This window comes from Synchiropus splendidus, chromosome 9, assembly GCF_027744825.2.
Source record: "Synchiropus splendidus isolate RoL2022-P1 chromosome 9, RoL_Sspl_1.0, whole genome shotgun sequence".
Taxonomy (NCBI): domain Eukaryota; kingdom Metazoa; phylum Chordata; class Actinopteri; order Syngnathiformes; family Callionymidae; genus Synchiropus; species Synchiropus splendidus.
Window position 1 is genome coordinate 7,846,694 of NC_071342.1, and position 13,023 is coordinate 7,859,716.

Genomic DNA, 13,023 nt, shown 5'->3' on the forward strand with positions numbered 1-13,023 from the left:
GCTTTCAATCATGAGAACAGAATACATATCACTCATTGGCAGCCGCTCTCACCTGCTCCATCCCTTCAGGTGTCGGGGCTGTATGCTGGAAAAAAAAGGGCTACTTATAGTCCCTAAATTTTGTAACTTGTTTGGGCCAGTTTCCTTTCCTCAGTTGGCCGGACGAATAATTCTCTCTTTTCAAAAAGACTTGAAATGAATGTACCTCCCTCTTTAGTCCCAACAATGTGCATCTGAATCGTGCATATGACTTGAAGATGACTCTGGACACCAAATTATTCAAACCACATTTTAAGCAGTTGAACTTTTACGTTCCAAAATATAAAGAAACTCTCCACAGTCACATGTTCATCAACCCAGACACGTCATGTGCCGACAAGATGACTGAACGGTCAGAGAGTCATGACTAGTCGATAGCCAGTGGTGGTAATTGAAGACTATGCTAGTGTATATGTACAATTATACATAGAGTTTGTACATTTTTTTCAGTCATTATTCACAACACTACAGTCAGACAGGTCTGTGTGTTCGCCCATACATTCACTCATCGTGAAGCAAGTCGGTGACTAGTCGCAGCCCTAACAATGCACCAGCAGAACATGAAGGTCAGCCAATAAATTGATATGAATGGATGAGCAGAAGAGCATAGAGAGGCCGCAGGATCTGAAACCTGCAACAGTCAAGAAGCACACCTTTTGGTTCCTCTGTTCTGCGAAAGCGTGATCCAAAATGTGAACAAACGTCTGAAATCACAGCTGTGACGTACTCATAAATATTAATGGGTAAGATCGCAGCGCTTTATTGATCCCAGCAAACAAGGAACATTGACAAAAGGTGACTTGATGATTTCACAAGCTGCTGGTGACAGGAACACATCAATAAACAAGCTCCACAGTGTTGGACTAACGTGCGCCAGTCGCTTTGGAAAAAAACAGGGCAAACACAAACAAACCCGACGCTTCCCTCCATTGTGGAGGTCGAGCCCTTGGATCCCCCGCCTCCAGGATGTGCTTGCATCATCCTCCTTAAGTCAACATGAAGAGGGGACATTGGGTGGTCCCTCTCTTCTCCCCGTCAGACCCGTTTGTCGTCAGTACCAGTAATGAGTCACGGCAGCACGGCCCCTGAGTCAGAGCTGGCTGGGGTTAATCAGTAACAGGGACAGGAGCTCAAGTTAAAACGGAGGAGCAGGAGAGTCGGGGCCCCATTCAGAAGCAGGAGCAGCAGCGGCAACTGACGAACAGTAAGAGACCTTCTTTCCTTCACATCACTTTAAGTAGACCGAACGGGACATTTAAAGATGCTTTGGACTTGAAGTGGGTTTATCAGAGAATCTAAAAACAACAATGTAATAATAAATCTAAAAATAAAGCCAGGTCAAATTCAGAGTAGAGTTCAGGTTATAGTCACTAAATCCCTTTGCTTGAACCAAACTCTCAGTGGGTTCACTTAAAAACCTTCCATAGATTTTATTGATTGGGGACCAAGGCCATGTCCTGCGCTACGTGACCAAACAGTGAGAAATCCTGTGTTTGTTCATCTCCTCCTAAAGTCCACGGGTCTCTATTGCTGCTGAGAGGATAAAGTCCTGTTGCGCACGTGAACCTTGATGGGCTCCTGAATCTGACCTCCTTTCTAAAAAGTCTTGCACTGGATTGAAACTTTGACAAAGATCTTTCAGATGCTAAGATGCTCTTCATTATGTATGCGACCTCGACGGCCAGCGCTCATTCACCGACCGGCACGGGAAAAGGAAACACAAAGAGCAATCCATCAATCACTGACACGCAGCTCAGTGCTCCTGCCAAAGACAAAAAACCAGATCCAGCCAGATTTCTTAAAGAGACATCAGAGAATTTGGCCTGTTGCTGCAGCATCTCTTGACCGCAAGAGCCTGAAATAGCATCATCCATGTCATGTTATTATAACACTCTGAAGGTGTTTACAGTCAGACAACCTGGGATTAAAAAACAATCCAATGCCATTTACAGGATTCTCTGTTATTATTATTTACCCAAAATGAAACACCTTTAATCTCATTAATGGAAGAGTCCAAACCTAAACGTATCCTAAGGAACATTAACCTTCATGACAACATTAAGAAGTTATTGCACTTCAACAGATAACTTTATTGTGATTTGTTGTGAATATTACTGTTGAGCTACCATTAGAAACATATGCAGACAAAAAAAAAAAGTTTTCAGACGCCCTTAAAATTTGACACAATCTCAAAGTTCTTCAAAAAAAATGGTATTGTGTTCGAAAAGGGGTGGCTATATTATACAGACACGAGCAGAAACAGATGACATTTTGGATGTATTCATCACACAAAAAAAATGCAATATGACAGATCTTCGATCTCAACATTGTATCAAACGTTACCAAACTAGAAAAGCACTGGGAGAGTGGATACCTCCACCAATAATCACCAAGAATCATTTAAAAAACAAAAACTCCGACTCAAACCCAGGCCACGGTGGTGAGATTGCTCTCTCTAGCCCACCTCGGATTATGGATGACAGTGTGCCCCACACACCTGAGTTGATGGCTAAAAAAGATATGGACCACTCCCAAAATTGAACCATTTGTTCCTTGTCCTGTTTCACCTATTTCCTGAAGTTGTCATCCATAACTTTTCAAGTTACTCGGGAGGTAGTAGCTTAGGTAAGACGAAATATAAAGACAAAAAGTAACCTCCTTGGCCGAGATAATAACCAAGAATGTGTTCAAAACTGAATGAAAAGTAAACAAACCATTAGTAGTCCTGCCATGAGCACACACTAGAATGTGTGCGGGTTCCGAAAACTCTCTTCAGCCACTGCAGTTTGAACTATATTTGAAGACATTAGAGAGTAAATGTATTAAAACTAGAGAGCAAAGAACCTTCTGGGTCAGTGACAAGACACCATTTAGGTTGGTTGATTGACAGTAAATCACTGGCTTCCATAGGTCAAAATATGGTAAACATAGCACTCAAGATTAGTGTTGAAATGGCAAGTTTTCTCAAAAATATATTCATCTTTCCACAGAAGAATTAATTTCCAGCTTGAGCTCCTTGACGCTACAATGCAAACCTTGGCCCTGCTGATGCTCCTCTGCTGCCTCCTGGCCGGAGGACAAGCCAACCGTGTATATGTGCACCCCTTCCACCTGTTCGCAGCCGAAAATGTCAGCTGTGAGCCTCTGCACACGCAAACGGACCCGAACTTGAAACACATTCCTGTGGCACCGTTGGATATCGCGGTCCTCGCCCCGGACACCAGAGACGCGCTGACACAGAACGGACAGAACATTACAGAGAGAACAGCAGTTTTGTCGGAGCTCTTGAACTCTCTGGGCCTGAGGATGTACCAGGGTCTCAGCAGCAAGCAGAGGAGCGTCAACACCGTCATCTCCCCCGTCAACACCTACGGGACTTTGGTCACCTTCAACCTGGGGGCGTCCAAGGTGACAGCCAGGCTGTTCCAGGTACGCACCATCTTGTTTTCATGGCGGTTGAAACCCCCCACACACTGACACCACTCTCTGTTTCTGCAGCGTCTTCTGGGTCTGGGTAGCGACACAGACCGTGAGGACTGCGTGTCCTTGGTGGACGGACACAAGGTTCTGAAGACTCTCCAGGGCATCAACTCACTTGTGGACGATGGACCCAAGGATGAAATTACAACCCAAGTCTGGGTCTTCACGCGCCGCAACACAAAGCTGTCAGACGACTTTGTTCAAGGCACTCAAGACTTCTCAGACGCGTCGTTCATCCGTGGACTGGACTTCTCCCAGCCTGAGGAGGCGGAAAAGCTGGTTAGCACTTTCATGGAAAAGACATCCGGCGGGAAGATAAAAGGCATCTTCCAAAATGTCAACACAAGCGCCAACTTGCTCTTCGCTACCTCCTTCAACTTCCAAGGTCAGTTTGGCTTCTCCAGTGTTTGTCTTTCTCTGTGGCTAAAGCAACTACAGTATTCTAAACTTCAGCGGTTGGGAAAGTAAATGGCCGACAGCAGTAATTCTGGGTCAGGACCCAAAAGTGGGTCGCAACGCTACACTCAGTAGGTCACTGACCTTTACCTGGGCAAAAACATATCAGGGCTGTGATGATGTGTATTCATCCTAATTCAGTATATTCCAGATACTTGGGTGTCGATTCGATTTACATCAGGATTATGATTCATTCAGCAGTTTATGTGCAATAACAAGGTGCCAGAACAAGTTCTGACAGTAATATTTTGGGGCTAAATCACAGAGCGATGTGCAAATGAGGCAGGAGAGTGATGCTGTGGGAGCTGGATTAAATATAAATATAAAAAATATAACCCCACGGTTTTACCGACCAGGACGACCATTGATCGCAAAGATGGTGTTGTTCCAGAATCTAAAATCCTCCAGAGCTACACTAAGCAGTGAGTGCCTACAGGGCTGCCAATTCTCTTGTAACCGGCGTAAAACTTTGTCAAAACTCCCCATGTGTCTCTTCTTTCTAGCCAAGTGACTTAATATGTGTATATATTATGAAAGCAGTCCATGGTGTGCTTGCATAATGGCACTGTGGAGTGACAGTTGGCTGCCCTACGCTCGCATCAGCTACGTGAATCCACCAATGAGTCCTTGGTCTACATTTGACTGTAGCTGGTGTTTGAAATAAAAGCTTGTCACAAGCATTAAACTTGTGTGGCTGCTCAGTTGAGGTGTTGCGCCCGGCTTCCAACTGCTTAACTTAGGGAGATCCAGCTTTTTAATGCTTAGGCTCTGCACATATACTGAAGATGAATAACATCATTTATTATATTATCATCCTTATTGTTGGAGATTGAGTTGAATAACTTGAAAAAAAAATGACTTGCCCCTTTAATGTAAATGATGCAACTCTATTGCATGTAAAATTGTGTCTTCTTTTGTGTTCAGGGAACTGGAGAACAGCCTTTAAGCCTGAAAAAACCTCACTGCAAGAGTTTCACGTGGATGAAGCGACCACAGTCATGGTTCCGACGATGACCCGCACGGGCCAGTTCCACTACCTGAACGATAAGGTGACAAACTGATCGTGAGATCATGCACGTAAAATGCTTACTGTCTTGTGTGCTTCATGAAAAAGATGCGGCGCTGCACCGTGGTCAAGCTGTCCCTGAGCAAACGCTCCTACATGCTGCTGGTTCTGCCTCACGAAGGAGTCGACCTCCAGCAGATCGAATCCAAGCTTCTCACTGATGTCATGTCAGGGTGGCACGAGAGCCTTCAGGAAGGGTGAGACTGACACTTCACCACACCACAACAGTCTGGAAATAGCAAGGCCCGATAAACATTACAGGAAACCATTCCAGATATTTTTTTTATTTTAGATGCATGTTTGAAATAGACATTTTAAATATTTATTATTTATTACCAATATAAATATAATAACTTTTTTTCTTTGGTCAGGCATAGCAATTTACTGCTACATTTTTTCTTCTTCATTACATTGAATAATTCAGAGTAAAATAATTTAATAAGATATTTTGGTTTAACAGTTGCTCATGATCAAATGTCCTCTCTCCAGTTTGTTGGAACTATCTCTGCCAAGGTTCTCCGTGTCATCTGCGAATGACCTGCGACAGCTTTTGGCCAACATGAACCCAGAAATCGAGGCCAAACTTTTAGGTTCAGAGTCCGATTTCAACAAACTCAGCGACAGCAAGCCTTTCACCATAGATCAGGTAAAGGAAACCCAAAATGTAAAAAACTTTGTGCTCATGTCACTAAATGGTGTACCTGCTGTTCCTCAGGCGGTCAACAAGGTGATATTTGAAATGTCAGAGGAGGGGGCGGAGCCTCAGGTCGGCGTCCAAGAAGCCGGCATTCCCATCAAGCTCTGGATCAACCGTCCATTTTTCTTTTCTGTTGTGGAGGGAGATTCAAATTCCATGCTCGTCCTGGGTAGAATCATTAACCCCACACTTTGAAAGAAACATTACATGCCAGTTTCCTCGCCAAATTATAACCAAAAGTACTTAATAAAAACTGAAGCACTTCACTCGTTTGTGCAGTATTCAAGTGTTTCTACATTCCTGCAAAACCATCATCAGTATTTATATAAGCATAATTTCCATCCACGTGTTAATTACTTTTGTACAGTATTTCAGTAGAGTAGGTGCTGTGATTCTTTAAAAAAAAAAAAAAAAAACTTTGTATATTGTAACTAAGAGTTTATTTTTTGTTTTGCTCCACTTTGTAATTACTCAAATAAAACATGTTTTCAATAACTCACTGGTGTTGGCTTATGATGTTTATAAGAATACACACTGATAAAATGTTGATAACATAACGGAAAAAAAACATGAATGAAAGATTTGTTTAAATACGCTATGAGTAAGTGACATTTATGAGAATAACCTCAACACTTCCTTTGGATGACTTGAGAGGTACCACTACTGCATGTAGAAATGAATTAAGCAGCAGCTGGTCATAATGCTATAATAATGTTGGCAACATAGTGTGTAACATCGACATAACATTAATAACTATCCACAGAAACGGACTTAAAATAAAACAAGAGTCTATGTCATATAATAACGCTTTAATTTATTAAGTATTTGACATTCACCAGATGCTTAGAAAACTAACAAACATTATTCTTATTTCCACATCCAGAAACAAATGATATGAAGAGTTCCATCCTGACAACCATTTGCATAGAGCAGAAGAAACACCAGCACCAGACCGATTGAAGGAAAAACCCAAACCAAGCAGGCGTCTTTTTCATTGGCTCCATCGGCAAAACTTCCAAAATATTGATTCCCTATTGTCCCACTTCCATCCATCTGAAAGTCTCGGTAGAGTTAGCGGAGTTGTGCAATATGGCTTCTTCAAAGCATGTCTTGAGCAGGAGTAGTGCAACGTCAGTTAAGGTCCTACTTGGTCACCAATCGACGACTTTGGTGAGGACTGCGACACGTTTCCTTCCTTCACTCTTTCCTGTCAAGTAAATAGTGAGAGCAGAGTGCTGGCTAACATCTGCTGTTCACTGGTTGTGCTCTGCCAGCTCCCGAGCTTCTTTGACCAGCTCCATGAGGGTGGAGAACATGGAGACGTCAGACGGCTGAAGACCCATCTTCACGATCTGAGAGAAAAAAACATGAAAAATCTCAGCAGCTTTGTGCAGAGAAGAACACAAACCACTCACTGATCTCCAGCTGCCACCTACCTGCTCTCCTAGGTACTCCACATCCAACGCCAGCTGTAGGCGGATCTTGGTGTCGTCTGAGGGTCCACCGTTGGAGCCAGTCGTTGTCGACATGGTTGCACCCTTTCTGGCCTGTTTCAGTCGCTTCAGACTCTCCTCCATCTTCCTCACTGAGCTCAGGACCTCCGAAATGGTCTCATAATATCTGAACAGAAAAATAACCAGAGTCGAATTAAAACTACGACAAATATTCAGCAATATTTTCCAATGTTGAAAGAATGTTTGAGTGTGTGTTCGCGCAGAGCAGTCTCACTTCTGTGTGCAGTCAGACAGGACGATGCGCAGCCACTCATGAGCAGTAGCTGGCGCGACTAGTCCCGTGGCATCGATGACCAGCTGATGCAGAGGACGCAAAGCATTGTCCATATATGCTGACGCACGCACTGGAACCTCCTGTCCGGAGAGACACTTTCAATATTCCTTAATAGGTGATGACAATTGAGCTATAGAAACAGAGTTCAGTAAAGCCCCAATAAACTCAACAAAATCAACAACATAAAAGCAGTGTGTTGGAAATGTATCTCAAGGTTAATGCACACCATAAAAGGTCGATAAAAGCAGTGAACCAGTGTTAAAATAATTGGACACTACTTATGCAAATAGCAAAAAAAAGAATCCAATTCTGGGTCATGAAGTAAACAAGTTGGAGATGCACCAGAATAACTCATGGCATTACAAAAAAAAACTTTAAATGATCATGTTGGCATGTAATATTTGCTAATGTTCGCATTGACAGTCAAACCAGTGACAAGGTGGACATGCAGACCTTGTTCGTCCTTCTGTAAAGTCTGGGAACTTCAGAGGCACTTTTGAGGAATCTGCAGCAGCGTTCTGTGAGATGCTGGGTCATCTTGGTGTTCAGGGTCGGGATACTACTTGATAGACAGGTCTTGGAGTCGGCCAGAGCCTCTGACATGAAAGCAAACAGACTGAACTCACTTCTACCAACCAGCAAAACTGTTAGATTTCAGGACTTACCTTCCACAATTGCAAAGTTTTTAAATCCGATTGCATCCAACCGCAGGCGCACCATCTCTAACATTTCTGGCAGCTATATAAAAAAAAAAATAAAAAACACGTCAGACTAATGCCATGATTGTACAAGGGAGACACCATTGATTTGAAATAGATGTGTTTCGACATGTTAACCTGTTCCTGTAGCTTCTGGATGTCCGCTGCAATGAAGACAAGCTGCTTTGTGGACAGTGAGGTGGGACTTCCACTCTCACTGCCAGTCTCCTCCATGGAGGTTCTGCTGGAGGTGGACGAAGCTGAGCTGGGCAGAGGCCGTGCTGGCTCTTTAGTGACCTCAGGAGCAGGGCTTTTGGTCAACACCTGGCGGGAGACCCAGCACGAGCATGAGACGAGGAAACGGTCACCTGAAGTGGGGAAACATTTACCTCTTCTAGAAACTTGGCATATCGTGAGTAGAGCTGAAGTGAGAGCTTCCAAAATCGATGTGCTAAAGGTGACAGGTAAACTTGGTCCGACCAGCACCTCACTAAGCAGGACCACAACACCACCGTCACTTGCAGGTGATATGAGCTTCCAGCTAAGCAAAACATAAAACAACTGTCAATTCTTTACCTAAATACAGTGAGCAATTGTTAACAATCATCACAGTGCACAAACAAATACCTGGTGCTGCCACTAGTCCATCATTCACAGCAATTTCCAGACTTCCAGCTATTTCCTTGTATCTAAGGAAGAAAAGGTTATTACAATATTTGTATAAGATGGGGAATGACACTCTCAACAAACACGCTGAACTGTGTGGGTTTTTATTTAAAAATGAGGACACGGGTCTGATCTTTGTCTTGATGTGCAACAGTGTAGGTGAGTTTTATTTACAGTACAATGTGTGTGTGTGGGTGTTTATACATGGTGAGCACTCAGTGTCTCATTGGAACTGGCAAAACATCACGGGAAAAAAACAGTTTGAATGTAAACCATAACACAATCACTTCAGGTTATATGATCTCAGCTCTCAATGAAAAACATAGAAAAAGAAAAAGCATGTTCTGTCTGCAACTCAAATCAAACATTCTTCATGTTCATTCATTCAGTTAGAGAAAGTAAATAAAATGGTTCATGAATCTGTACTCCAGATTCACATTTTCACTTGCATATCACGATCAGTATAATAACTTGACATTTCATCTGGTAAAATGCTGATAAAACCAAATCAAGTTTAAAATGCACATATAACAGTATATATACATGATCAGTAAGTTGTTCTGACAAAGTCGAATAATCTTTAACTATATCATGATTCTAAGCTCATTGAACTGAGCCAAGTTGGAAGGTTGGAGTGGAAGGGATTTCTGCTGCAGATTCTTCGGTGCTTTGCTACGACATGGCTTATAGCAACCAAGATACACTAGCTAATACATAGTTACAACCTCCTGTTTTGTCAATCAAAAAAATGTGTATTGTTAAGGCTGTGTCCCATTTCTCACCCTAACACTAGCACTTGGTTTTGACTGCCCTCCACTATGAAATGCTCTCTGACGATGAAGTGAAGTGATTGACGTCGCTAAGAAGTGGGACAACACTGCATGACGTCACGTGTAAAGACAACGTGCCATTGGCTGCCGTGCAGTGTTTTGTTTCCTGCATATCCAGTGTTGGAGATGTTTTGGAAATGCCAGCTCCAAAGCTTTTGCAACCTCTTGCACCTACGCTGGTAACCTCACTTGGTTTGGTGAAGCTACGGAGAAGAAATGATCGGCTTCGACCATTGCGGTGACAGATCTGTTAGAGGGTATGACGACGTTAACATTCGTCTGGATGCTCGCCGACTGTTGTTTGTTTAGATGTTGTCATGTAGTCGGACACGGTAGACCATTTGGGATGCTAACGCTGATGATAAATGCTGATATGAGAGATGTTACAAAAACTGAGTCCTCACTACTAAAATGTCCCTGGATTTGGAACTGTGCTTCAGACTTTTTGATGTGTCTCTTTTAAGGATGTATACATTCTTTTCAAAATAAGAAACGTACCGTAGTTGAAAGTACACCGGGAGGTTCCATTTGTTGTGGAAGCTGGTGTATGAGGGATGCACTCGAAGTCTCTTCACGCTGGCCTGAGAGCTGCACTGCCGTTCAAACTTCCTCACAAACTCCATACTAACACTATAACGCTTGACAAAGCAGGAAGGACGTGATGAGATAACACTGGAAGTGCAGTCAAGACAAAAGACACAATGAAGTCCTGCTCCACACTTCATTACCTCAAAGAAAATGTCAGGGTTTCCTGGATTGAAGAGATAAGACAACCGCTCCTCTATTCCACTGATTATCTCTGGCCAAACTGAATTCACCAGGAAATCATAGCCTGGTACCGTGTCAGCTTTGTCACTGAGAAATGAAATGACAATTAGCTTTTGATTACAGATGTACCAGTAACCAGGAAAATATATACCTGGATATGCCGCTCCCAGTCACTTCCTTAAGAAGTCTACAATGATGAGGAACAAACTCCAACAACCTTGAATACATTAACTGAAGGCCATTTGGTGTGGACTTGATACTTTCTTCTACTATAACCTGTGACAGAAACAAGCATTACTACTCAAGACTTTATTAGGACTACTACAGCTATAGGTTTACCTGATCCATATACGGCTTGACCAGCACTTGTCCCACCAGGGCCTCTGCATCTCTTGTCTTGTCAATAGTGGCATATGTCCTCAAGCAGTGACGCACCATGTCCACGTTTGAGGTCTGAAGACCTTCAATAAGAAGTCCCTCCAAAGACTGCTGCAGCATAGAAGTGATCCCTGCGATGCGCTAGATAAAGACATAACAGAAAATGGCAGTGATGATAGAAATATGAGGATGCCAGGGTTATTAAAAAAACAGTTTTTTTGTACTGTATTTAACTCTATATAGCAAATAGATAGATAAAGTGAGACATTATTGATTTGCTGCATTAACACTCACAGGTCTGACTTTGTCCAACAGAGGCATGCCTTTGCTCTGTACGGCATGGAACTGTAGCTGGTTGAACTCTGTAGCAATCCGTTCAAGAATCTGACCTGCTAACAGGGGGCTGACCATTGCAGAGCAGACACAAGAGAGAATGAGGACCATTATAGTAATATTAAAAAATACATCTAAAGAAATCATATACAGAGAGTGAACTGATATTGATTTATTTTTGCGCTTAACATACCTGCTTGTTTCCAAAGAGTTCGATTCCTTGGAGTTCTGAGAGTTCAGAATTTTCTCAATCTTTTCAACTGAGCGAACAACCTGAATGAGCCTCAAGACGCAGACCTAATGAAAGAAATGATTGTATTTTCCAAAACATATCTTAGCAAGGCATGCAATAACAAAAGGGAGAAGTCTCGGGAAAATACCTTTTTCTTCTGAAGATCTTCTTGCTTAGACAGTTGGTTGTCTATTGCTTGAATCACCTCACTAACGCAGGAACGGAGGCTCTAAATCAGACAAGAGTCAAAATGATGAACAAAACACACATTGATGCAGCATGAAATGTAATGTCATTGTGATGCTCACCATCACCTCCTCTCGCAATTGTCCAAGTGGCACTGACAGCTGATTCAGGGCTTTGTCCATTCCCACCTGGGTGAAATAGGAAGAGTAGAGATTTTGGGTGAAAACAGAGAGGAGATTTTAAATCACACTCATTTCCTCCTTTGTCCTCCCTTTTTTGGAAAATAGCCAGTACACAGTAACAGAGTTTGGCATGTCCGAACTTCAAATCAAAGATAACACAGGAACACTGATGTACAGTACAACTCACCAAGTTGGTGGAGAGGTTGACAAAATCAGCATAGTCCTTGTTAATCAACTCCACCATTGCTGTTTTTAGCAACTTGTTGTAAAGCTCCAAGTCTTCTTTCATCTCCTCCAGTTGGACTTGCTTGCGGCAGTCCGCAACAAACTGGTCGACGTCAAAATCATCCTGCAGACAGAAGGATTGAGGCTCATTAGTATCACTCATATAACAAAAAATATATTAAGTGTAAAACATCCCAGTCTTTGTATGAGCACCAGCCCTGGACAAAACATCGTGAATATACAAACTCCCAGTACGAGAAAACATGTAGTGTAATGTCCAAGTGAGATAAACATGCACCTGTCAACAACGGATTCATCTACGACCATCGTGGTTTTAGTGTTATACTTCGGCGGACCTTTAATATGAACTTCAGTACAAAGTGTACTAACAGTTTATTATCACACTAGACACTGGCAGTGATGATGAGAAAGGTTGCCACTTCGATACTTCATTAACAATAAATACAGCATACATTCGAAACATTCGAGGACCTGTCTAACACGGCTAACAGTCTCGACATTGTGGTTTTACTATTAAAAACGGTTGACGCTACCTTCATAAGGACATCCTTGTCGAAACACAATGAGTCTGGTCCCTTTGGTAAATTCATATTGAATCGTTTAAATGACAAACCACATGCAAGAAAGCTGTAGTGTCAATTCAGCCAGCTAGCAACAGCAGTAACTGAGCTTCCGCAAACATGGCACGAAGCGAAGAAGAAGACTCGCTGCTTGGCAGGCGTATGAGACAGGCTGCAGCGCCATCCAGTGGAAACTGTTTTGAATTGCAAATACTAGTCATCGAGAGAAACACGGCTCAAACCCTGATCATAGAACATGAAAAGAGGGTTTCCCCAATGGGTCTCAGATTTTACCCTTGGGTCACTCTCTGTGAGAGGATGCAGCAAGGATAACTCGGGGGAAATCAAATGTTGCAGCTGCGTGACATTGTTTTCTTGTAATATATATTTATTATACATACGTTTAAAAAAACAAACA

At 42.6% G+C, this 13,023-nt stretch overlaps 2 protein-coding genes across 2 annotated transcripts; one reads left to right on the forward strand and one right to left on the reverse strand.

Annotated features, from left to right (window-relative positions):
- The first annotated feature begins 1,085 nt into the window (after positions 1-1,085).
- Positions 1,086-6,218, forward strand: agt (angiotensinogen). Its single transcript, XM_053875164.1, has 7 exons — positions 1,086-1,243; positions 3,030-3,468; positions 3,538-3,904; positions 4,900-5,024; positions 5,090-5,238; positions 5,531-5,687; positions 5,757-6,218. The coding sequence occupies exons 2-7, from the start codon at positions 3,067-3,069 to the stop codon at positions 5,931-5,933; spliced, it is 1,377 nt and encodes a 458-aa protein (XP_053731139.1). The 5' UTR covers positions 1,086-1,243; positions 3,030-3,066; the 3' UTR covers positions 5,934-6,218.
- A 331-nt stretch (positions 6,219-6,549) lies between these two features.
- cog2 (component of oligomeric golgi complex 2) lies at positions 6,550-12,724 on the reverse strand. The gene is made up of 18 exons (XM_053875101.1): positions 12,579-12,724; positions 11,987-12,148; positions 11,740-11,805; positions 11,580-11,660; positions 11,393-11,496; positions 11,161-11,269; positions 10,828-11,007; positions 10,640-10,764; positions 10,449-10,575; positions 10,219-10,358; positions 8,852-8,913; positions 8,614-8,765; positions 8,363-8,548; positions 8,192-8,264; positions 7,980-8,122; positions 7,467-7,606; positions 7,175-7,358; positions 6,550-7,090 (listed from the first exon to the last, which is right to left on the reverse strand). Exons 1-18 carry the CDS (start codon positions 12,633-12,635, stop codon positions 6,992-6,994), a joined length of 2,190 nt encoding a protein of 729 aa, XP_053731076.1. The 5' UTR covers positions 12,636-12,724; the 3' UTR covers positions 6,550-6,991.
- Between the last annotated feature and the right edge of the window lie 299 nt (positions 12,725-13,023).